The 25,184-nt window shown below is 43.4% G+C and overlaps 2 protein-coding genes across 4 annotated transcripts; both read right to left on the bottom strand.

The window, feature by feature from the left end:
* Positions 1-11: 11 nt before the first annotated feature.
* SF3B6 (splicing factor 3b subunit 6) lies at positions 12-9,589 on the bottom strand. Its single transcript, XM_012788096.3, has 4 exons — positions 9,400-9,589; positions 7,020-7,138; positions 478-616; positions 12-310 (listed from the first exon to the last, which is right to left on the bottom strand). Exons 1-4 carry the CDS (start codon positions 9,427-9,429, stop codon positions 221-223), a joined length of 378 nt encoding a protein of 125 aa, XP_012643550.1. The 5' UTR covers positions 9,430-9,589; the 3' UTR covers positions 12-220.
* Positions 9,590-10,234: 645 nt separating this feature from the next.
* On the bottom strand, positions 10,235-17,559 carry TP53I3 (tumor protein p53 inducible protein 3). Of its 3 annotated transcripts, XM_012788087.3 has the most exons (6): positions 17,458-17,559; positions 16,974-17,116; positions 14,530-14,797; positions 12,631-12,843; positions 11,524-11,720; positions 10,235-10,589 (listed from the first exon to the last, which is right to left on the bottom strand). In XM_012788087.3, the coding sequence occupies exons 2-6, from the start codon at positions 17,109-17,111 to the stop codon at positions 10,407-10,409; spliced, it is 999 nt and encodes a 332-aa protein (XP_012643541.1). In that variant the 5' UTR covers positions 17,112-17,116; positions 17,458-17,559; the 3' UTR covers positions 10,235-10,406. The 3 variants fall into 3 exon arrangements, with proteins under 3 accessions (XP_012643541.1, XP_012643542.2, XP_075856700.1); XM_012788088.3 differs by lacking the exon at positions 17,458-17,559 and having other exon boundaries at positions 16,974-17,432; XM_076000585.1 differs by lacking the exons at positions 11,524-11,720; positions 17,458-17,559 and having other exon boundaries at positions 16,974-17,438.
* Between the last annotated feature and the right edge of the window lie 7,625 nt (positions 17,560-25,184).

A 25,184-nucleotide genomic window follows, 5' to 3' on the forward strand; every position in this document is an offset into this window, starting at 1 on the left:
GAAAACACATGTTTCATAAAAAGCTACAAGTTTATTAACATAATATATTCTAATATGTATCAAAGTTTCAAATAGGTAATTTTGAATCTCAAATAAGAAATCACTGCCGAAATAAAAAAAAAAAAAAGAAATCACAATATCCAGTATTAATTAAAAAGAAAAAAAAAAGGTGGTGGTGGTCACTATGGGTTTTAGTCCAAAATGAAAATGCAATAAACATTTATTTTGGTGGATCTGTGTTGATACCATATTTCTCCTTGAGAAGCTTCAACTGTTCCTCCTTCTTCTTTGTGTCCATTTTCTGAAATGCCTGGAAACATGGTAAGCACCAAAGTTAACAGTTACCAATCTATAGGCAAATGAATTTCACCAATAGCACTAGCTGAAAAAGAAAACTCACAGTCCATACTTCCCATCACTGTACTACACTAATTCTCAAATGAGCTCACCACAGGAAGAGAACTTTGCTATACTTACCCTGTTGGCATTATAGTACAAAACCACAAGGTATCTGTTACAAACATTGAATCCTGATAGGTGATCACATGCATTCTTGGCATCAAAGATGTCTTCATAGACCACATAGGCTGTTCCTCTAGTTTCAGGTGTGTTCCCCCTGCAGCGTTAAATCAAACTTAATTAAAATACACATATCCCCAAGCACTGATAGTTGAATAACAAAATTGTCTTTTAAATTGATAACTGTCTTTTAAAGACAGTAAATTGAAATATTTAACTATTTTGAGATCAACCTGAAAACCATTAGGAAATACATATTGTGGATAGATATGCTAGATAAGCCTGTAATTTCTTGAACTAGATGATTTTGTTTCCAATTTTATCTTAAATGTCTATGAGTAAAACTTATATCAGGAATACTAAGAACACAGTTACTATAGGCAGCAGGCAAAGAACTAGTTTGACATTTTGTTACAGTCTTCGTGTTCACTGTTCTAGTCTTTCCTATTTCTCATACTAAGAACAAATTTTCAGTTTTAAGCTGGAAAGTACAGTACTCAGGAGTGATGGTTCTTGTTAGTCAGCAATGTCTATCTAAAATGGAGAGTCTCTTGTTTCTTAAGATTTGATTTTTGTCCCTCACCCTAATTATAATTTCAATTCTTAAAGACATAACAATCTCCATCTAGGCAGGAAGCAAATGTTTCTGGGCAATATTTTACTAAGATTTATTAAACTCATAAAAATAAAACTTTGTCTCTGTGTGTGTGTGTGTGTGTGTGTGTGTGTGTGTGTGTGTGTGTGTAAGTAGGTGGGTAGCAGGGGAGCCCCTACCAAGATGGCAAAATTATAGATGATATATGGGAAAACAGTCAACCATCATCCTTAATGGCCAAAAAAGCATGACCTCCAACGTAAAGAGTTAATATAGTTTTTTTCACTTTTCTTAGATTCTTTGCCTTTGTAAAATGCAATAAAGTCAGCCACCTATTTTATACATTCATTTTGAATACAACCCAAACTCTAATGCATTACACAGCGCTGGCTGGCTGGGGAAGAGGGCTGGAAGTGGAAGCTGGATCTTACATGGGCTGCTGCTAGTGTAGGTGTTCCTTGCCACTTCCTCTCTTCTTACCAGTTTCCTCTGGGAGAGGTAGAGAAGTGTAAGGAGCAACAGGAACACTAAACTGCAGGCAAAAGATGGTCATATGCTTGTTAGTGGGGACAGTGGACAGAGGTCCCACTCGGCTCATGCTCCAGTGTGACAAAGATGGACCCTCTGCCTCTATCTGTGTTCCAGCCACCCAGTACAATTGTGGAATGAGGTTTAAGACTGTGGGCTGACTCTCCATTTACTATAATCTCTACATAGGGGTCTCCATTTGCCATATCCCCAACACAGGGTCAAGGAAAGGCAGTGGACCCATGGGGTCTACTTGATCTAGGATAAGACTACAGTTGGAGCCCATTCAGAACTTGTGCTTCTTGTCAAAGGGGATGGATAGGTATATGGTGCTGGGAGTGACTGGAGGGTGCCAGTGTTAATGAATGCACTCACTTTGTCAGGTTACACAGGCCTAATGAGAGGTTTGATAATATTCTTTAGTCTCTGGGAATAGTCTTAACAACTTTTGGATTTTTAACTTTTAATCCCTTTCAAGAATGCAGTACATTTGAAAGTTGGGGACTGCCAAAAGGCAAAAACATTGTCCCAAAGATTTCCCCAAAAAGTCTTCTTAGTTTTTCCTTTGGAATAAAAACATAAAAAACTTAAGATTTTAAGTCCCTTAAAAGCAAAGGTGATATTATGCATACTGCCAATGTATATAGCAAATGCTAATGGGCATTTAAAAGGTGAGATCTACTTTTTCCAGGAAGCTCAAAACAAAACAAAAGCAACTCTTTCTTCTTACATCTTCCTGGGAACTAGAATAGGAATTGGCACTGACTAACCCGATTTTAAAGATTCTTCATCTCAAGTGTTCCAGCTCTAATTGTCAAACTTACACCTTGAGAACCATATTATAATTGGAATTTATAAAAGCATGCATTTGGTACCTACTATGTACTAGCCACAGAACTAACATTATTTTCTTGATTGGTGGTAAAAGCTTAGAGTGGGAATAAGAAAACCTACTCATGTAACTTAGCCTCTCTGAGCTTCAGTTGCTTCCTGTGTCACATAGTGACGACATCAGACATGATCTTACATGTGGTTTTAACAATCAAAAAAGGTAACAAGTACAAAAGGACTTTAAGGTAGAGTGACCAGTCATCCCAGTTTGCCCAGGACTTTCCAGGTTTTAGCAATGAAAGTCCCAGAAAGCCTCTGGGTACTGGGCAAACTGGGAAGGTTGGCCACCCTAGTGCTAGGTGCCAAGTATGCAATAAAATGTGATCACAATCATGGAACAGAAAAACAGCTGTGCCCGAGCACGGTGGCTCACACCTGTAATCCTAGCATTCTGGGAGGACGAGGCGGGAGGATCGTTTGAGCTCAGGAGTTTGAGACCAGCCTGAGCAAGAGCAAGACCCCTTCTCTACTGAAAAAATAGAAAGAAATTAGCTGAACAACTAAAAATATATATATAAAATTTAGCCAGGCATGGTGGCATATGCGTGTAGTCCCAGCTATTCGGGAGGCTGAGGCAGTAGGATTGCTTGAGCCCAGGATTTTGAGGTTGCTGTGAGCTAGGCTGATGCCAAGCACTCTAGCCCAGGCAACAGAGTAAGACTCTGTTTCAAAAAAAAAAAAGAAAAGAAAAAGAAAAACAGCTGTTTCTCAATCTATAATTTAGACCCAAGTTCTATGTTTGCACCCCCAACTTTTATTAATTTATTCAACATATATGTTGCATTATTTCTATGTGACAAGAACTAGATATACAACAGTGGAAAAGACAAGCATCATCCTTTCTTTCAATGAGCTTGTATTAAAACAAAAGAAAGACATTAAATAAATATGAAATAATTATGGATCTGTAACAGGGATTAATGGGGAAGAGAGGAAGCTACTTTAGCTAGGGTGGTCAGGGAAAATCTTTCTGAAAAGGTGACACTAAAGCTGAGACTTAGAATAAGAGGGAGTCAGGTATGAAATGAGCAGGTAAAAACCATTCCAGAGGGAGGGATGAGAACCAGGAAGGCCCTGAGCTACTCTGCACTCATCTGAAGATGCCTCTGCTTTATTACTTGTGACTTCATTCTGGCTTTCTGAAACATTCTCTAACTGATTTAAGCATTTCTTTTTTTTTTTTTTTTTTTTGAGACAGAGTCTCACTTGTTGCCCAGGCTAGAGTGAGTGCCGTGGTGTCAGCCTAGCTCACAGCAACCTCAAACTCCTGGGCTGAAGCAATCCTTCTGCCTCAGCCTCCCAAGTAGCTGGGACTACAGGCATGTGCCACCATGCCCAGCTAATTTTATATATATGTATTAGTTGGCCAATTAATTTCTTTCTATTTATAGTAGAGACGGGGTCTTGCTCTTGCTCAGGCTGGTTTCGAACTCCTGACCTCGAGCAATCCGCCCGCCTCAGCCTCCCAGAGTGCTAGGATTACAGGCGTGAGCCACCGCGCCCGGCTTGATTTAAGCATTTCTTAACTGAGTACTATCGATAAACTTTAAAATGTCTTCCTAAATCACAACCATACTATCATTTTCTATATTATTCATTTATTTATATAAATTGGGTGCACTTAACATGTATATCAGGCACAAGTACCATCAACACAAAGCAAAAAGAATATATGATACCTGTGTCTTGGAGCGGCTCATAGGCTGCCAGGAGACAGGCGAGTAGACAGATAACAAAGCCACATGTTAACTAATAAGAGAGGTACATATGGGAGCACAGAGAAGGGGTGGCTAACACTCACTGGGAAGGAAATACTCAATGATAAAGCACCTTCACAGACACTGTCTAATTTGATCCAAATTAAAATTCTTTTAAGATCAGCAGGTTAGGAAGACTGCATGTTATAGAATTTAGCCCAGACAGGTTAAACATTTTGCCCAGTTTTACATGACTAACAAACGCCCAGCTAGTATTTAAGCCCAGGTAATATAATTAATCCATGCTGCCTCCATGTTAAAAGCTGAAAGGGCACCATCTAGATTATCTCACACACGAAGAAAGAGAAAACCAAAAAACCTAGGCAACTTATCATACACATGGCCAGTAATGGGGCCTGAAGTAGAGTCTTGTCTCCTGATCCACATGTCAGGGATCTTCCATATACCATTCTTTATGTATCTAGAATAGGGTTTCTTAACCTAGAGTCCATATATTCCCTGAAATATATGCAAAACATTGTGTGTGTTCATCTGTGGAGAGCGTCCAAAGCTTTTATCAGGTGCTCAAAGGACTGAGACCTCCTTAAAAGGACAGCTGGTTTATAACACTTTCATTTTCATCCACATCTGAATACCAGTGATGATATATCTCCAGCTCTTGGTTCACTCTCTGGAGAGGATGGTGATCATTCAAAAGGAGAGTCCTTAAGATCTCACAGTCCTAAAAGCCAGGAAGGAGCTCTACGGTCATAAAAGAAAATTTATTGGCCAGGCATGGTGGTTCACGCCTGTAATCCTAGCACTCTGGGAGGCCGAGGCAGGAGGATCGCCCAAGGTCAGGAGTTCAAAACCAGCCTGAGCAAGAGTGAGACCCTGTCTCTACTAAAAATAGAAAGAAATTAATTGGCCAACTAATATATATAGAAAAAAATAGCCGGGCATGGTGGCCCATGCCTGTAGTCCCAGCTACTCGGGAGGCTAAGGCAGGAGGATTGCTTGCACCAGGAGTTTGAGGTTGCTGTGAGCTAGGCTGACGCCAAGCACTCTAGCCTGGGCAACAGAGTGAGACTCTGTCTCAAAAAAAAAGAAAATTTATTAAGAAAGAAATATTCTGACTAAAAATAAAAACTTTAGAAATCCTTTCAGATGGACTCTTACCAGCCCTTTCATACTAATTAGAATGGCAGAGGATAAGGTAACTGTGTAGGGTAGAGGTTCAGTTAAGAGTCAGAAGACTTGATCATTAAATCCTATGTGAAACTAGAAAGGTACTTTTATTCCCAGGGCTCTAGATTTATTGATGTAAATTATAAATTTACACCTATTATTGTAAATGGTATTTAATAAAGGTCTAGTAAATATCATATGAAAGTATGAGCCCCAAGCTTTTTTTTTTTTTTGAGACACTGTCTCACTCTGTTGCCCGGGGTAGAGTGCTGTGGCATCAGCCTAGCTCATAGCAATCTCAAACTCCTGGGCTCAAGCGATCCTTCTGCCTCAGCCTCCCAAGTAGCTGGGACTACAGGTATGTGCCATACTTTTCTTTCTTTCTTTCTTTTTTTTTTTTTTTGAGACAGAGTCACACTCTGTTGCCTGGGCTAGCGTGCCATGGCATCAGTCTAGCTCACAGCAACCTCAAACTCCTGGGCTCAAGCAATCCTTCTGCTTCAGCCTCCCAAGTAGCTGAGACTACAGGTATGTGCCACCATGCCCGGCTAATTTTTATATATATATATTTTTAGTTGTCCAGCTAATTTCTATTTTTTTTAGTAGAGACAGGGTCTCGCTTTTGCTCAGGCTGGTCTCAAACTCCTGAGCTCAAATAATCCTCACACCTCGGATTCCCAGAGTGAACCACCACACCCTCCCCCAAACTTTATATTAAAACATGAATTCTTATATGTTTTCCCTCATACTTTTCTTTTTTTTTTGAGACAGAGTCTCACTCTGTTGCTTGGGCTAGAGTGCTTGGCGTCAGCCTAGCTCACAGCAACCTCAAACTCCTGGGTGCAAGCAATCCTTCTGCTTCAGCCTCCCAAGTAGCTGGGACTACAGGCATGCACCTGGCTAATGCACCAGGCACTACAACCATGCCTGGCTAATTTTTTCTATATATATTAGTTGACCAATTAATTTCTTTCTATTTTTAGTAGAGAGGGGGTCTCGCTCTTGTTCAGGCTGGCTTTGAACTCCTGACCTTGAGTGATCCTCCCGCCTCAGCCTCCCAGAGTGCTAGGATTACAGGTGTGAGCCACCGAGCCTGGCCTCCCCTATACTTTTAAATCTTCAGTAGAAAGAGCCGCAGTTGAAAATATCATTTTTTCAGTTTTTTATTCTTTTACTCAGTTTATTCAGAAATTCTGGGGTTAGTAAAAGAGACAGTGATGATTACTGAGAAAATTATAGAGCTACTGCATATAAAAAACATAACACTTGGCTTTACAAATAGTAAGTATGTAATAAATGTTAGTTTCTTCCCTTCCCAATGATTCTCTTCAAAGAATCCATTACTACTTCTTGCTGTCTATAATTTCCCAAATTCCATGCCTGGCTTTCACTGAGCTGGATCATTAGGGTCTCAGTAAGGTTTTTCCCCCTACAAAAATATCTCCCTGATTTTAGTCAGTTGGTCTCTAGGCTTTTGGTTAGGGCTGCTGCACCGTACACTGCACAGGATGGCCTCACTGTCAGCTATAATTCTGAGATTACAGATTATGCAATCATTTTCTTTAAATAACATTTCTTTCAAAAGTCTCAGTAAGACTCACACTCTGATCTGACGAATAGGTCCATACTTCCCAAAAATATCATACATTTCTTCAGCTGTGATTTTGTATGGCAAATTTCTTATATACAAAATCCGATTTACTTCAGGTGGAAGTCGAATCTAAAATGAGAAATATGTATTGTCATTATGATGAGGGGCAGGAGTGCTACCATTTAAAAAAATTCTCAATGTTACATAATAAAAAAAACCAAGAATAAGAGGTATATAATCTGAAGTTACTGAAAATGGCATGTCCTTTAGAAAAGCAACAGAGCACTGGTTCTAGGAACTAATAAGGGGCTACTACAAAACCCAAGCTTTGGTCACTACAGTTAAACAAGTATTTCCCACCTCCTTTTAAAGCCTCCTTGATGCCTCAGACATGTGTAGGCAAGAAAGAAGGGAACTGTTACTATTTGCTAGATAATAAAACTTCCACCTATGACCCTTCTCTGGTCTCCTCAGGAACTTGTACGCAATGATCTCTTCTTGCTTTTGAATGTACAGGCTTTTCCTCACTATTGGCTTCTTCTAGTCCTCATGTGAGGGGTTGCTCATGTTCTGCCAAACCTTACACAAAACGAAATACTTATTTGCATCCTCTTCATTCATTCAACAAATATTTACTAAATGCCTTCTTTATGTATATACCAGGCTAGGTGTTAGTAATACACAGTGAAGAAAAAAAGACAAGGTTTCTGCTTTCCTTGAACTTAACAGCTCTCTCTACTTATTATCCTATCTTGCTCTTTTTTTTTTTTTTCAGTCAAGCATCTGGAAAAAGGAAGTTCATACTCACTGCCCATGTTTTTTTACTTTACTGACACTCAAACCTACCACAATCTGGCTTCCATCCCAGCATTCACTCTGCTGAAAGTGCTTTCACCCATTAAGATCTTTTAATTGCAGTGCTTGATTCTCATCATACTTAAATTTCCTGAGGCTTCTAACACTACTGACTAGTCCCTTCTGGACGCTATTTCTTCCTAACTCTCTAGCTATTTCTTCTCACCTAAGTATTGTATAAATGGAAGAATAAGGCACTTATTCCCTGCCCTCAAACTAGTAGTGGTGAAAAATGGTGAACAAATAATTACAATAGAGTTTTAGATCTCAAGATTCAAGGTTAAGTTAAAATAAATGATCAATACTGCCAATCATAACATACTTCCCTAGTAAATGTGCTTTCTTACTCAGCAAAAGACTTCACACTTTCTGAGTTGGGATGTACCTTCTTCCCTGCCTATCCCAGGAGAGGACCCTGGTCCTTGCTTCTTGGAGAAAAGAGTTATGATGAAATGGTAAGTACTTTATCTCCCTACCACTACATCCACCAAATTATATTCATCTATATCCACCCACTTTCCTTCTATTACTATGTCAACCCTTCAGCTACTCAAAACCTTCACTCTTGAACTTAACCCATCCTTCTTCCATATCATGTTTCTCCCACTCTACGGGATCATTCCCACTGGCATAAAAATATACCTTTTCTCACCCATCCTTTAAAAGGTCAACTATCACCCAATTTCTCTACTCTCTATTTACGTGAAAACTTCTGGAAATAGCTATCTTTGCTGTCTCCATTTTCTCAATTTCCACCATCTTTTCATCCTACTGCAATCAAGTTTTCATCCATTTAAAGGAATCCTATTATCAAGCTCACCAAGTCTCCATCTCAACACATCCAATGGTTAATTACCTGTCTTCATATTATTATACCTCTAAGCACCTTACAGTTGACAACTCTCTTTCTTGAGTTTTTTTGTTTAGGTTTCCATAACACCCCACCCTCAAATACTAAAATGTAAGCAGGATTTTTTGTTTTATTCACTGCTGTATCCCCAACACGTAAGAATAGTGTCTGGCATTCAGCTGTTCAATAAATATAACTGATGAATTGTTTCCCACCTCTTAAGCCACGTACACGGTAGGTACTCACATTGTTTGAATTGATACATTAATGAAGGATCCCCAAAGCTCCACGATCTGAGGAGAATCCCAAGCTCTAGCTGCTGTTGAACTATCAAGTGATTTATTGAGGACTCATCTGTACTATCGACTTTAAGGCCAAGGAGAAGATCCTAACGCCAGGTCCTAGGTGTAGGTCAAACAGAGGCTGTAGGGCTAACACTATCCCTGACACTAGGACAGAGAATGAACGAACTTTCAAAAGGGGTGGGAACGAAAATGTGGCTCAAGAAGCATAACCCTGAGGATGGGGCCAGGATAGAATTCCCGCTGGTGGAATGGGAAATTCTGGATTCTGGGCTTCCCCGCCCTGGAGACTGAGGCGGGGCAATAATGCTCTGACCCATGCCGCAGACCAAGTTAACCGGCGATGTATGTCCTCCTCCTCCGCAGAAGGCCCGTATACTCACGTTCGCCCTCTTGGCCGCTTGCATCGCCATCTTGGCAGGCTGTTAAGGTCACCGCGGCAAATACTGGAAATCCTCTGGACACCTCCGGAGCTTGCTCGGCTTCGAACGCAACACAGCGTCAGATGGACATCAACAGCCAGACACAGCCGGAAGCTGCTATAGCATCGGCGGAATAGCACCGTCTCACGCCAAGACGCGCTGACGTAACATCCCCTCTCGAATACACACCCAGAGTAAAATGAGCCTGAACTACAGGGAGGCCGGAAGGTGGAAAGGCGAGCGTCCAAGACGCTTCCGGGTTCTGTACCGGAAGGGGCGGGGCCCTAGGCGGAAAGGCGTTCCTGTCAGGGAGGCCCAGAGCAGAGGCAGCGGAGTGGAGGGGGCAGGGCCCGAGGAGGGCGGTGTGAGGCGAGGTGGGGCGGGGCCCAGGTGAGTGGTGGGAGGAGGCGGGGCCAGAGGAGGGCGGTGAGCAGTGGGGCGGGGCCCTGGTGAGTGGCGGGTGGAGGCGGGGCCAGAGGAGGGAGGTGAGCGGTGGGATGGGGCCCAGGGGAGGAGCGGGAGGGTCCCCCACCTCCTCGGGGCGCGCGGCGGGGAGCTGGGGACGCGAGAGCGGGCCTGGCCCTCTAGCAGTGAGCAAGGCGGAATCTACAGGGTTCAGCAGGCTTGTGTAGAGGCTGACGCTGTAACTGTGCCCAGAACCTCCGACCCTGGCGTGGCCCTCAGGTAGAGAATCAGCTGATCCCGCGTCTCTTGTAAACCCTGCGGTGACGGCCGTCTGGACTCCCACCTCACCCCTGCCCGGTCCGCGCGTTGGGATCGCCCACAGAGAGCGTGCGGCCCTTCAAGTCCACTCTTTATTTCCTTAGGCCGGCTTTACACCGACCAACTACCGAGACGGACCTGGGAGTAGCACCCAGTCTCTTGCCTCCCTACTGTGAATTATCCCCAATTATTCCTCTCTCTGCAAAGGCCAGGGGTGACCGTGTCCTGTACTGCCCCCTCCTCCTTCACTGGGGCAGCTCCAGGACAATTTTGCCCACATTCTTGTTAGCCTCCATGAACTTATGAGCTTCTTGGATTTCGGACACTGGGTAGACTCTGTCTACAACCGGCAGTAGACGTTGGGGGCCCTCCGTGGAGAAGTGGGGCAGAATTTGCTCCGTGAAAGCTTTCACCAGCATTTGCTTGTACTATAAGATAAGAAAAAGGAGACCATGATCACCTTGGTCAAAGACTTTACCCTGCCACTCCCCATGCTCCTTAGCCTTTCTGCTCTCTCTGAAACTGCACGTCAGAAAAAGCAAACAGGGATCCTTAATTAACGCCTTCACTTCCCAGCATGCATGTGCATGCCCCTGAAGGAGTGAAGGACATGCCATCTCAAAATACATTGGATTGGTATATTGATTATTTGGAGTTGAAAACATTGGAGAAATTGTAGTTTCAGAAAGTGCTACCTGACTTCTCTTTCTGAATGTAGCGTCATAAAAATTCCTCTGGGAGGGGTACCCTCCCCATACCAGAGCAAATAGTCCTTATCACCAGTGACTGGAAATTGGGGGCTACAATGGACCTGAATAAATATGCTTCATGAAGTAACCTTATCTTCCACTAGTTTTACACCTCCCCATATACCTCTAGCCTGATTTTCTTTGTCCTGTCATTTCTTCTCAAATTTATAATTCTTTGTCTAAATAATATAAAAGTATCTTACCTTGACCACTTTTAGGACTTCATTCTCTTGTGAAGATCCCTATATGCATATAAGACTAACAAAATTTACCTGCTTTTCTCTTGTCCTTCTTAGCACACTGAGAAGAGTTCTGCCTTTGAAAACAAAGTCTCGGAACTACTAGAAGCCATACCTAATATGACCAGTGCTTTGTTCGTTCCCTTAGAAAGTTTAGATAACATCATACGTATTAGCTACAAGCTTTCCAAGATGCTAAGGCTTCTATCGACCAATAGGAATTAGTTCTCTGATAGCAGATTACCTATTTATCCACAAGGGGGCGGGTTTCTTCATAGGCTCCCTTAACTAAGAGCTTACTTTTCCCGGGAAATGTAAATGAACCACACACTTTCTGGGTTAAATCACATGTATTTTTTTCTTGCGTTACTCACCTCTTTGTCCCTAGATCTCAGCAGAGTGGTGATTAGACTTCCTCGTTTAAAAAGGAGCTTTGAAAACAGGGGCCCACTGATATCAGCTCCTCCCATCAGACCATAGAGAATCCAGCGACCATCAAGAGCCAGGCAGTTGACATTCTTCTCCCAGTTAAATCCGCCTATGCAGTCTAGAATAAGGTTAACTCCAGCACCTTCCATAAGAGATACAGATTTGTGATGCTAGCTAGTCAGACACAAAAGCTTCGTGCAAAATAAGATTCCATGGTACATTTGTGGCTATATGGGTATAAATAAGTACAGGTGCAACTGGTAAATCTAAACTAGACACATTGATCATAGAAACATTGTTTTAAGTGGAGTTTAGGTAGCAGAACTCTATCATACCATGTGTGTTACAGTTCATCTTTTATGATCCCTAGCCACAGCAAAAGGCAAATGGGGCAACTCGATGACCTGGTATCTGTTCTTACCCCCAACTAAGTATAGTCCCACCAGCACCCTGGCATGACTGAGAACAGAACAGGGGAGGGCCACCCTAGGCTACAGGGCAGGCAAGTTGTTCACATCTAAGTTACGAAGTGTTTGCACTGGGTTATGTGAATTGTAGTCTTGCTAGCTTTGGTTTCATCTCTCCTTTTCCACTCATATAAAAAATGGAAAGGATGAGTCAAAAAATATACAGGTTTGTCTTTGGAATACAGAGGTGTGCACATTTATACACCCATGTAGGGAGCTACGACCCCTATCCTACTATGATCAGCTCCAAACTAGTCTCTGCCCCTGCCTCCTGTTAACTCACTGTGAAGTGGCTGGTGGAGAAGAGGGCTTGGATAATTCCAGGCCAACTCTGTGTGATTATCCAGTTTCTAAATCATGTGGGAATCATATCACTTGCAAGAATGCACACAGAAACCATCTTAGACCTATCTACTGACTGCCAGTCTCCAGTGGTCAAACACCAGAGTATCAGAATTGGCCAGGATAGCTTTGTGCATTTAGTAGAGGCAAGACTGATTCAGTACACTGGCAACCTTGGGGCCGGTGAGGATTTTATCTAATCATCTCTTAAATTCCAGCTGAGCTACAGAAGCAGTTGTTTACCTTTGGTGAATTTCAGTGTTGCTTCAGAAAAATCCTCTTCTTTGTAATTGAATCCAGCAGCTGCTCCAAGCTTTTCTGCCATCTGAAGCTTGTGCTGGGAGCCAGCTGTGACCAGAGGAATAGCTCCAGCCATCTGGGTGAGCTGGATGGCAGCTGTGCCCACGCCACTCAATCCTGCATGGATTAGCACAGAGTCTCCAGCCTGCACGTTTCCTGTGACAGAAATACAGTAACCGCTTAACTTTGTAACTGCTACACATTCCCCACACAGGCATATTCTTCCATGATCACCTGGCCCTTGGACCAGATGCGAAATCTCTTTCCTTTTTATTTTGTGCTGTGACTTATTTTTGTAGAGATGGGGGTCTCACTGTGTTGCTTAGGCTGGTTTCAAAACTCCCAGCCTCAAGCTCTTCCTACCTTGGCCTCCCAAAGTGCTGGGATTACAGACATGAGCCACAGGTCCAGCCTCCATTGGCTTTTGCATTGAGTATAGACACCCTGGCATTCAAGGCCACCACATTCTGGCACCAGACTCATCTTTCACAAATGACAATAGTCATCCTTCACTACTGAGTGGAACAGCTGATCTCACCTTGATATTCTTTTTTTTTTGAGACAGAGTCTTACTCTGTTGCCCAGGCTAGAGTGCCATGGCGTCAGCCTAGCTCACAACAACCTCAAAATCCGGGGCTCAAGCAATCCTTCTGCCTCAGCCTCCTGAGTAGCTGGGACTACAGGCATGTGCCATGATGCTTGGCTAATTTTTTTCTATATATTTTTAGTTGGCCAATTAATTTCTTTCTATTTTTAATAGAGATGGGTCTTGCTCTTGCTCAGGCTGTTTTCAAACTCCTGACCTTGAGTGATCCTCCCACCTGGGCCTCCCAGAGTGCTAGGATTACAGGCGTGAGCCACCACACCCAGCCTCACTTTGATATTCTTGCTTAGGCCACCTTGGCATGCCTTCTGTCCATCCATGACTGCTCTACTCGTCCTTCAAGTCCTCCTTTTCCAAAAAGCCTTCTCTGACCACCCTTGCCCATACCCACTTTTCCCATCTTGAGCTTCTATTGTAGTTAGAGACAGGGCTACTTTTCCAACCTCTATGGTTGTCTGATTATTACTATTTTTTTGAGACAGAGTCTCACTCTATTGCCTGGGCTAGAGTACTGTGGCATCAGCCTAACTCACAACAACCTCAAACTTCCAGGCTCAAGTGGTCCTCCTGCCTCAGCCTCCTGCATAGCTGGGACTACAGGTGTGTGCCACCATGCCCAGCTAATTTTTTTTTTTAAATTTTTAGTTGTCCAGCTAATTTCTTTATATTTTTAGTAGAGATGGGGTCTCACTCTTGGTCAGGCTGATCTTGAACTCCTGAGCTCAAGTGATCCTCTGGCCTAGGCCTCCCAGAGTGCTAGGATTACAGGCACTAGCCACCACCACACCCGTCCCTGTTTCTTATGAGTCGCCTTCCTTGTTACATTGACCTCTTTAAAGGCAAGGACCAAGTCTTCTTAGGCTCCCTCATGTGAGTTCTTGACTGGCCTCAGTGGGATTGGGGAGGGGACTGGGGAGGAGTAAATGAGTTGATTGGCTCCTTCTGTTGCACTGGGGCCCCCAGAGAGCAGCTCAGCATGATTTTAAGAAGCTGGGGCTGCTGCTGGGCCTCTAGTGCTAAGATGTACACAGGCCTCCTGTCCAGTGTTTCCCAGGCCTTCTCTCTGTTAACCATGATTCCCAGCCTCAACATCAAACAATTCTAACATGGTTTGAGGACCTGACACTACTGGTGATACAGTAAGGTGCTGGGGGTGGGGGTGGCTAAGTTGCCAGGTTGAAGCTGACTGCTGGTGTTTGGAGTCATACTGTTTGGAGTGAGCACGGGCGTCTCCTCACCCAAGAGGTATAACAGCTGGAAGGCAGTGAGCCAGGCCTCCGGGATGGCTGCAGCTTGGGTCAGGGACAGTCCCTCTGGGATAGGCATGAGCAGCCCTTCGGGGACGGTGACATACTGAGCCTGGCCTCCACCGGGCAGTAGAGCCATGGCTGGGTCCCCAATCTTCCAGTGCCCCTGGCAGCCAGGCCCCAGCTCTGCCACGTGTCCAGATGCCTCCAGTCCCAAAATGTTGCTGGCTCCCAGGGGCGGGGCATACTGGCCTTGTCTCTGCAGAGAAAAAGGTGCACTATGTGGTGAGCATCATCAGAAATCTGTGTGTCACCATCTCTGGCCCCTCTTCCAATATCCCCCTCTTTTTCTCTGAAACTTTAGAATGAAGTCAGGTTTTTAAACTCAAGAAAAAGGACAGGAAAGGTAGTTTGTTTTATTCAAATAAGAAACTATAGGTAGCATAATCAGTGGATGTCATACCTGGTAGGGTCCTTTGCTATTTACCTTGTTTAAACCCTTTCTTACAAATAGAGAAACTGATGCCAGGACAGGGCACTGTCTTGCTCAAGGTGGAAAAGTAAATTAGTAGTGAGATTAGGAACAAAACTGTGGACTCTTTTTTTTTTTTTTTTGAGATAGAGTCTCACTCTGTTGCCCTGGCTAGAGTGCATCAGCCTAGCTCACAGCAACCTCAAACTCCTGGGCTCAAGCAATCCTTTTGCCTCAGCCTCCTGAGTAGTTGGGACTACAGGCATGCACCACCATGCCCTGCTAATTTTTTCTATATATTTTTAGTTGGCCAATTAATTTCTTTCTATTTTTAGTAGAGACGGTTCTCGCTTTTGCTCAGGCTGGTTTTTTTTTTTTTTCCACAGTATTTATTAATGGTTTATTTATCAAGAGAAACTATTCATCAGCCCACATATTCATAGCTCAGGAACACAGGTCAAGAAATTCTTTTATGTTCCAAAATCACTTTGCACTCTGAAAGATGCCAGCCTTCCTCATCTCCTCAAAATCTTTCATAGAATCATAATTTCTGTAGAAATCTGCATATGCCTTCTTCCTTGGTTCAGCCACACCAAACTTATACGAGGTTGCAACTCCCAGGGATACTATGAATGCCCCAACAATATGAATCCGTAGACGCCTGGCCAGGAGGCCACGCATCTGAGGTTTCGCCAAAGTGCCGGAAGTCATGGTAGTGACTGTCCTTGACCGGTATGCCTACCTCAACACGTCCTTCCTGGCCGATCAGGCTGGTTTTGAACTCCTGATCTTGAGCGATCCTCCCGCTTTGGCCTCCCAGAGTGCTAAGATTACAGATGTGAACCACCATGGCTGGCCTCAAAACTGTGGACTCTTTTTTTTTGAGACAGAGTCTCACTTTTGTTGCCCAGGCTAGAGTGAGTGCCGTGGCATCAGCATAGCTCACAGCAACCTCAAACTCCTGGGCTCAAGCAATCCTCCTGCCTCAGCTTCCCGAGTAGCTGAGACTACAGGCGTGTGCCACCATGCCCAGCTAATTTTTTTTGTGTATATATTTTTAGTTGGTCAATTAATTTCTTTCTATTTTTAGTAGACACGGGTCTCGCTCAGGCTGGTTTCCAACTCCTGACCTTGAGCAATCAGCCCTCGGCCTCCCAGAGTGCTAGGATTACAGGCGTGAGCCACCACGCCTGGCCAAAACTGTGGACTCTTAATGATGGTTCCATACTGAGTGTCAGGGTCTGTAGTCATTTCAGTTCGCAGACGCTTTCGACCAGAGGGATGCACCAGAACCACCTGAAGAGCTTTTTCAAAATACACTTGCCTGGGCCCACCACATTTATTTTGAAAACGTGTCCCAGGTGATTCTGATGCACATTTCTGTATGGCCCTAACCGATGCAGCTGGCCCAGTTTAGTGAGTCAATATCAGAAGAAAACTCTTAGAGTACTGTCCCCTGCCAACTCTGGGACCCTCAGAGTAGAAAGAGTTAAACTTTAGAGCCATAAACCCCTCAGCTTGAATCACAGCTTCTCTGATTGCTAGAGTTGTGGCCTTGGGCATATTGCTTAACTTCTCTGACCTTCAGTCTCTTTTTCTGTAGAATAGAAATGAGAAACAGGGTGGCCAGAGGAGTAAAGGAGATAGGCAGTGCTTTCACCCTGTACCCCTCCCCCAACACCCTTTGCAAATGGTAATTCCCTTCTCCTTGTCTGGAGGCCTGAGCGGACTATGGATTAACGCAGGGTAGAGTCTGCTTGGCAAATACCCCCTATTTTGTTTTGTGTAAAGGAAGGGGGATAACTGGGTTTAGGTCTCAGAGCCCCCAGCACACCTGTCTTGCTATGTATTACTGGAAGTGCCCTGGGTCACGCCTTCATTAGTCGGGTCAATGTTTGCTGAAGGCTGCGGTGAGGGAGGCTGGAGTCCCGCCCTGTGCCGGTCGAGGCCGGCCCCTGGGTACCTGGAGTAAGTCCGCCCGGTTCAGCGCGCTGGCCGCCACCTTCAGGAGGACTTCCCCCTCCCCCGGGCTCGGCTTTGGCACCTCCTTCACGTAGAGGCTTTCTGGTCCTCCCGGCTTGTCAAAGTGCACGGCCAACATGTTCTCTACGGACAGAGTGGGGCAGGGCGGGGGCCGAGGGCCTCGCTGAGCGCAGTCACCCCGCGCGCCGGCGCGCCCCCTGCCGCAGGCGCGCCCCCTGCCGCCGCCTCGCTGTACTCCGCCGGCCCGGCTCCCGCCCCGCCCTCCTGCCTCGCGGTCCCCTGTCGCCATCAGTCAGGTCCCACAGGGAACACAGCTGGGAACCGCGTTAAGTGGGATGGCTGTGCAGGGCCAGGCGCGGCGGAGCAGGAAGACACTGGCGAGCACTGGGCGAATTACACTCCGCCTGAGCGGGAGCCGCAGCCCGGGCCCGCCGCGGGTCGCGGGAGCCCGGTGAGGTACTCACTCGCTCCCGGCCCGGGCTCCCGCCTCTGCCGCAGGCGGCGCTGCGCCGTCCTGGCCCGGCGGGTGGCGGGTGCGGAGGCAGAACCCCGGAGCCCGGGGCGGGGTCGGACGCCGCGCCGCGGAGGGAGGGGCCCAGCGGGACCAGCCCTTCCTCCTTCCCCCGTGAAACGCGAAGGCGGTGATAGGCAAATCGGATGTGCCTGCCCTTCCAGCCTCTGGAAGCTAGGCTTTCTGTCAGCGTGGCAGAAAACGCTGCTCCGGCTCTCGCTGCGAGGAGAGGAAACTTCCCTCTCTGTGGGGAACTAGCCCCAAGCTCCCGCAGGGCAAGTCCGTCTCCCAGTCTTCCTCGCTGTGGGCACCTTGCGCGTGGCTGGCAAGCAGGTGCTGCTGAGAGGAGAGGGGGGCGATGGGAAACGGAAGGTAAAGCGCAATCCTGGGATCCTTTTCTTTTTCCTGTATATTTTTTTAAGCCCCAAGATCAGTCCATCTGGGCGCCTCATCACTTCCCCTCCTCCTGACTGCTGGTGGGGACGGTCCGCCAGCAGACGCTGCTGCCCAAAGAGGCAATTCTGACCGGTTCAAAGCTGTTTCAATAGACATCAAGGTTTCTCAACCTCGGCACTATTGACATTTTGGACTAGATAATTCTGTCAACAGAAAATAACCCAAACTCTGTAAAATAATTTAAAGAGGTTTATCCTGAGCCAATTATGTGCAACCATGGCCCAGAGAGCCACGCACAAGAAGACTCGAGCAAGTGGTTGGGTTATGGTTTGGTTTTATACATTTTAGGGAGACAGGTAAAGCCATTAATCAATACATGGACAGTGAATGTTGGTTTAGCCCCAAAAGGCAGGACATCCCGAAGGGGGGGGTTACAGGTTATATATAGGTGGGTTTAAAGATTCTTTGATTTGTAATTGGTTAAAGAAAATGAAGCTTTGTGTAAAGGCTTTGAATGTTTTAACATAAGGATGTCTGTTCATTAGCAACAAGCCACAGGACATATACCTAGACTTAAGTAAATTGATGACTTGCAGGTGTGGTTTAACCTTTGTTTCCAAGTGGATTTGACCTCCCTTCTCACGGCTGGCAACTCGGCTTTAAGGTTTTCCTGGGTTCCCCATGGCCAAGAAGTCAGTTGGAGGGCTTAAGATTTTATTTTAGTTCACAATTCTTTGTTTTGGGAGATTGCCCTTAAGGGCCCTAGTTGAGAACCACTGGGATAGAATAATACAAACATGCATACACCTGTGAAAAACAAGCTAGGTAACATATTTTTGCAGTAGCATATAATATATCACCTCTTCACATATATTTTCTCTTGATTTTGCTAAAAATGAACTGAGATGTAGAAAGATTAGCTTGATTTCAAGGAGCACATAGCTAGTGAGCATCAGAGCCAGGAATCAAACCCATGTCTCCTGGTCCTGTCCTGAGCTCTTTCTGCTGTAGCAAGCTGCCTTGAGAAACAGTCTCTCCATCAATTTTAAAGCCCCCTTTCTCTCTTTATTTACATTCCTCTGCTGAACACACCCCTTGCAAGAAGGTAACCCAAATCATTTGTTTTCATAAGGCCTACTGTTTTCTGAAAATGCCTGTCAGCCACCTATATTAAAGTCATCCTTGCAAGAAATGGGACAAAAGAAGCCAAACAGCACATTCAAAGAGACAATCCATGTGGGACTTTTTTTCTGGAACTTATTGGTGGGTATTTCTTGCTACTTTGGTAGGTAGACACCAGTGTCTATGAGTGAAGACCATGCTCCAAGGGGGGCAAGAAACTTGGTGCTTAAAGAATAAGATCCAGGCTGGGCGTGGTGGCTCACTTCTGTAATCCTAGCACTCTGGGAGGCCGAGGCAGGAGGATTGCTTGAGGTCAGGAGTTCAAGACCAGCCTGAGCAAGAGCTAGACCCCCATCTCTACTAAAAATAGAAATAAATTAGCTGAACAACGAAAAATAGAAAAAAAAATTAGCCGGGCATGGTGGTGCATGCCTGTAGTCCCAGCTACTCAGGAGGCTGAGGCAGGAGAATCACTTGATCCAAGGAGTTTGAGGTTGCTGTGAGCTAGGGTAATGCCACAGCACTCTAGTCCAGGCCACAGAGTGAGACTCTGTCTCAAGAAAAACAAACAAACAACAAAAAAGAATGAGATCCAAACTCAGTACACTTAAGGTCATCTTCTACCCTCCTCCCCCTTCTCTCTTCTGTCTAGAGAAAGCATACTCATCCTTCCAGGCCTCTAGAGGGCCTCTTCCCCCAACCCTACCTTCAGGTACTTCATAAGTATCTGTAGAATAATACCAGAATTTCGGGACAAGGACTGGAGAGCAGTGGACCCAGGAAAAAAGCTTGACGTATTGAAATTTATGAGAAGGTGTCTGTCTCAGGAGAGCAGGGCAGGTCTCCATGGCCTACAAGAGGCTCAGATGGGGCTTAATGGGCGGGCTGGGCACTCCCTGCTCCTGAGAATGGACAAGAACAGGGAGTCAAAGGAACAGGGAGCCTTCTTGCCAACTTATACACCCCCAGCCTGCACAGGTAGAGACCGATTCCCCTTTCACCATTCGTAGGCCTGCCATAGTAATTTAGGGTATGCCAACAATCACAAAACAACTTATTGAATGGGGGCCAGCAGCAAAAGTTATGTCATAACAAATGGAAAATTGACCAGGAAATTCAAGTGACTAGGAAACAGATGAAAACCTGAATAAAAAATAAAGTTACCTGAGAAGATTCAAGAATACCATGAAAATATTTCTAGAATTAAAAAAAAGGATTTCCCATCTCAATTCAGTAAATGCTTTGAAGGAGATGGTCATTGTTGAGACTTGAATTAGAAAAATTAAGGTCAAGAATTATCTAGAAACTTAAGGTCAAGAATTATCTCAGGCAACTGACAAAAATTCTTTGCTCGGCTTCTGAATTTTCCCCTAGGCCCATCTGTGTACTGCCTTATACATTCCCATTTTAGCAATCCCTGCTAAATCCATTTAGCAAGAACCCCCCATCCTTGATATGGAATCACCCTCAACATGTGATCAAATTCCTCATCATCTACCATCCCCCAAGTGATATCTGATCATGCTGGCCTGTCTTCAGTAAGAATCCTGTTAGGTCAGTGTAGACAGAATCCCTTTTACCCCTGATGTTTCTTCTTACTAATTTTTCACTCACTGACCCCCACCGTGCTCCCTGGCTATATATTCTCACTTGCTCATGCTGCATTTGGAATTGAGCCCAATCTCTCTTCCCCACTTAATATTCCACTATAATCCCTACCCTGATATACCCAGCCAATCAGAAGTACAGGAAGCCTGGACCTACAGTTGGCATCTGCAGTGGGGACAGTCTTGTAGGACTGAGCCCTAACTTGTGGGATCTGACACTAACTCCAGAATTGAATTGTGGAATACTCAGCCTGTGTCTTAGAATTATTCAGTGTGGGATAAAACCTGCACATCTAGTGTCAGAAGTGAAGAGCGTGGTTTTCCCAGATATAGGGAAGTAGACTATATATAGTAGAGATATATCTGATTATAGAAGTTGAGAAATGAACAGAATGTCCAAATTAACAAGGGAAAAAAAATAGAAAAAAATCACTTCATAAAGCGAGCAAATAAAAGGAAAAAGGGAAAATAAAAGTGTTTTTAAAAATTAATATCATTTTTAACTGACAAATCATAATTGTATATATTTATGGGGTATAATATGATATTTTGATCTATGTATACAATGTAGAATGATTAAATCAAGCTAATTAATATGTCTATAATCTCACTTACCTTTCTTCTTTTTGGGACAGGGTCTCCCTCTGTCACCCAAACTGTAGTGTAGTGGTGCAATCACAGCTCACTGTAGCCTCGAACTCCTGGGCTCAAGCAATCCACCTGCCTCAGCCTTCTGAGTAGCTGGGACTACAGGTGCATGACACCATTCTTGGCTAATTTAAATTTTTTTTCTAGAGATGGGGTCTTGCTATGTTGCCCAGGGTGATCTTGTACTTCTGACCTCAAGCAACCCTCCCACTTTGGCCTCCCCAAGTGCTAGGATTACAGACATGAGACACTGTGTCCAGCCTCTTAGTTATTTGGAAATATACAATAATACATATTAGTAACTATAGTCACCCTGCTGAGCAATAGACCTCAAAACTTATTCCTCATGTGAACATGAAACTTTGTACCCTATAATCAGCAGCTCTCCATTCCCTTCCTCTAGACCCCACCATAGCCCCTGGTGACCATCATTCTACTCTCTATGAATTTGACTTTTTTTTTTTTTTTTTTTTGAGACAGAGTCTCGCTCTGTTGCCTGGGCTAGAGTGCCATGGCATCAGCTTAGCTCACAGCAATCTCAAACTCCTGGGCTCAAGCAATCTTACTGCCTCAGCCTCCCGAGTAGCTGGGACTACAGGCATGCGCCACCATACCCAGCTAATTTTTTCTAATATTTTTAGTTGGCCAATTAATTTGTTTCCATTTTTAGTAGACACAGGGTATCGCTGTTGCTCAGGCTGGTTTTGAACTCCTGACCTTGAGCGATCCTCCCACCTCGGCCTCCCAGAGTGCTAGGATTACAGGCGTGAGCCACCGTGCCCGGCCCTAGGTGACTTTTAAAAGGTAAGATCCATGAGGAAGATATAATAATTATTAGCTTTAATGCCTAAAACAACAAAGCAGCTACCTTAGAAATTCAAGAGTAAATGGATAAGAACATAGGCACAGTGAAAGACTTCAACAAGTCTTTCTCAGAATTCGAGGGATATAATAGAGAAAAAATTAATAAGGACACAGAAGAATTGAATAATGCAATCAGTAAACTTGATTTAATACATTCTGCAAACAGAGCATACATATTTGTTTTAAGTCCATGGGACATTTACAAAATTAATCAAGTCACCAAAGAAAAACTTTAACAAATTGTCACCAAAGAAAAACCTTAATAAATTCAAAGAGCAGGCCATATTTTCTTAATCTTGTATCAATAAAATTAGAAATGAATAATAAAAAAGAGGATATCTTCCCCTCCCCGTCCCAGAAACTATTTGGAAGAAACACATTTGAGATAACCTTTGGATCAAAGTGAATATTGACAGGAAAATGAAAAGAATTAAAACTGTATAGAAATAAAAAAAAGGGAAATGACCTTAAATCTATTCATTATTAAGGAAGAAACATGAAAAAATGAAGGAACTAAGAGATTCATTTTAAGAAACTAGAGAAACAAACTAGAAGAATTAGTAAAAACAAAAGCTGACATTTGTAAAATACAAAACAAAACCAAAAAAGTAGAAAGGATAAATAAATCTATAGGCTAGTTCTTTTTCTTTTATAAATTGACATATAATAATTGATAATTATACATATTTATGGGGTACATAGTGATGTTTCAATACATATAATGTATAGTGATCAGATCAGGGTAATTAGCATATCCATCATCTTAACATTTATCATTTCCTTGTGTTGGGAACATTCAATATTCTCCTTCTAGCTATTTGAAACTATGTAATATATCATTAAATATAGTCATACTATAGTACTATAGAACAGTAGGACTTATATTTTTCCCAGCTAGCTGTAGTTTTGTATCCTTTAACAACTCTCTTCACCCCTCATCCCCTAACTCTTTCCAGGTTCTAGTATCCTTTGTTCTACTTTTTTTGTTTTGAGAGACAGGGTCTTGTTTCGTTGCCCAGGCTGGAGTGCAATGGTGAGATCATAGCTCACTGCAGCCTCCAACTCCTGGCCTCAAGTGACGCTCCCGCCTCAGCCTCCAGAGTTCACTGGGACTACCAGGCATGAACCACTGTGCCTAGCTCTTCTCTTCTACTTTTTGCTTTTATGAGATCAACTTTTTTTAGCTTTCACATATGAGTAAGAACACATGGTGTTTTCCTTTCTGTTCCTGGCTTAACAATGTCCTCTAATTCAATCCATGTTGCAAGGGCTAGTTCTTTATAAAAACCAATAACATAAGTGAAATCTATTGTGAGTCAGAGTTGGGGAACAAGAGAGAGCTGAAGTCTGAAAGATTAGCAATGAGAAAGGAGATGAAATGGGGCCTGAGTGATGAAGCCATGGCCAATTTTCATCAGTCCCCTTGCCTTCCTGCCGCCCACAGGTGGTCTCTCCTGCAGCTTGTCCCAGAGTGAGAAACACACAGAGTGGACCTGAATCCAACCCATTGTCCATGCCAGGCCCAGGGAGCCCAGCATAGCCATAACTGAGCAAGAAATAAACATTTGTTGTTGTAAACTATTAAGATTTGGAAGTAGTTCATCTTTGCAGCAAAAGCTGATTGATGAAGGCAAAAATTTCTTTAAAAAATTAGCAAATAGAATTTAGCAATTTATCAAAAGAATAATTCACTATGACTACATAAAATCAGCATTAGGAAGTCTATCAATACAACCCATAGCATCAACAAATGAAAGGAGAAAGCACCCACCCATATGAGCCAATCAATGGAGGCTAAAAAAGCATCAATTAAGCCAGAAACCAGTCATTATAACAACTCCAAGCAAAATTAGCATAAAAGGAAACTATTTATAGCAGACTATGTACTGAAAATCCACAGCAAATACTATCCTAAATGGAAAAACTTTAAAACGATTTCAGTTAAAAGCAGGAAAGCTTGGGAGAAAAAAAAGAAGGAAGGAAAAAGGAGAAAATAAATCAGGAAATAAATATTGACTTTATTTATTTAGTTGTTTGTTTATTGAGACAGAGTCTCACTCTGTTACCCAGGCTACATACAGTGCAGTGGTGTCTTCCATAGCTCACACCAACCTCAAACTCCTGGGCTCAAGTGATCCTCCGTGCTCAGCCTCCTGAGTAGCTGGGACTATAGATGTGTGCTACTGAGCCCAGATAATTTTTCATAATTATTAACAGTAACATGATTACTGAAAACAGTTTAAAATTTGCTTGCTATCCTTTTTGTTCATAGGATTCATCCCCAAATAAGGACATCCAATCAAATTATTGTGTTTTAAATTAAACATCACTTGAAATTATTCCATTTATATGGCCAATCCATGAATTAGAAACACAATTTAGTGTATTTTGTAATTTTAATTTTAGGAATTCTTTTTTTTTACATTTTAAAAATTTAATTATAAAAAATGCCTTTTTAATGTTAGGAACTTTTTTGTTTCTACATTTTAAAAATTTAATTATGAAAAAAATGCCTTGATTTTGTAAAACATTTACATGGTACCAACATAAAATCTTCAAAATTCAGAGAAGTCAAGCTCTCCTGTATGTGTTCCTTCCACTCTGTCTCATCCTCCTCACTGAGGTAAACATTGGATTCCCTTGGTTTACCCTAGTTTTTGATTCTTCTATTAAAAAAATAAGCAAATACATAAATAAGTTCATATATTCTCCTTTTCTAAGATAAAAGGTAGCATACCATACACATTGTTGTGTATCTTTTTTTTTCACTTGACATATTCTGGAAATTATGGCAATTTGTATTACCTTATATAGCTACACAGTCCTCCATCATGTGAATGTATCAAAATGTATTCAACAAGTCCTTCTGGATGGACATTTGGGTTGTGGCAGAGGGGTCAGAGACAGGAGAAATGTTTGAGGCTGGAGGAGAGCATGGTGGGAAAGGAGGCTGCAGGTGTGGGTCAGTCTGCAGAGACTTGTTGGCCCTGCTGGGTTTTTGTTATTGCTGTACCAGGAATGGAAGGCTACCCAAGTGGATTAA

This window comes from Microcebus murinus, chromosome 3, assembly GCF_040939455.1.
Source record: "Microcebus murinus isolate Inina chromosome 3, M.murinus_Inina_mat1.0, whole genome shotgun sequence".
In the NCBI taxonomy this organism is placed as follows: domain Eukaryota; kingdom Metazoa; phylum Chordata; class Mammalia; order Primates; family Cheirogaleidae; genus Microcebus; species Microcebus murinus.

Bases quoted from the DNA above. Each gene is read 5' to 3' on its own strand.
- TP53I3 (XM_012788088.3), bottom strand. From the start codon at position 17,282: ATGGCGACAGGGGACCGCGAGGCAGGAGGGCGGGGCGGGAGCCGGGCC. The intron at 14,798-16,973 runs GTACCCAGGGGC...TTTTCTCTGCAG, and splicing joins ACCGGGCGGACTTACTCCAG to AGACAAGGCCAGTATGCCCC. The intron at 10,590-11,523 runs GTGAGTAACGCA...CTTATCTTATAG, and splicing joins TGAGATCTAGGGACAAAGAG to TACAAGCAAATGCTGGTGAA.
- SF3B6 (XM_012788096.3), bottom strand. From the start codon at position 9,429: ATGGCGATGCAAGCGGCCAAGAGGGCGAAC. The intron at 7,139-9,399 runs GTGAGTATACGG...TTCTCATTTTAG, and splicing joins AAGCGGCCAAGAGGGCGAAC to ATTCGACTTCCACCTGAAGT. The intron at 617-7,019 runs GTGAGTCTTACT...TTAACGCTGCAG, and splicing joins CCTATTCGTCAGATCAGAGT to GGGGAACACACCTGAAACTA.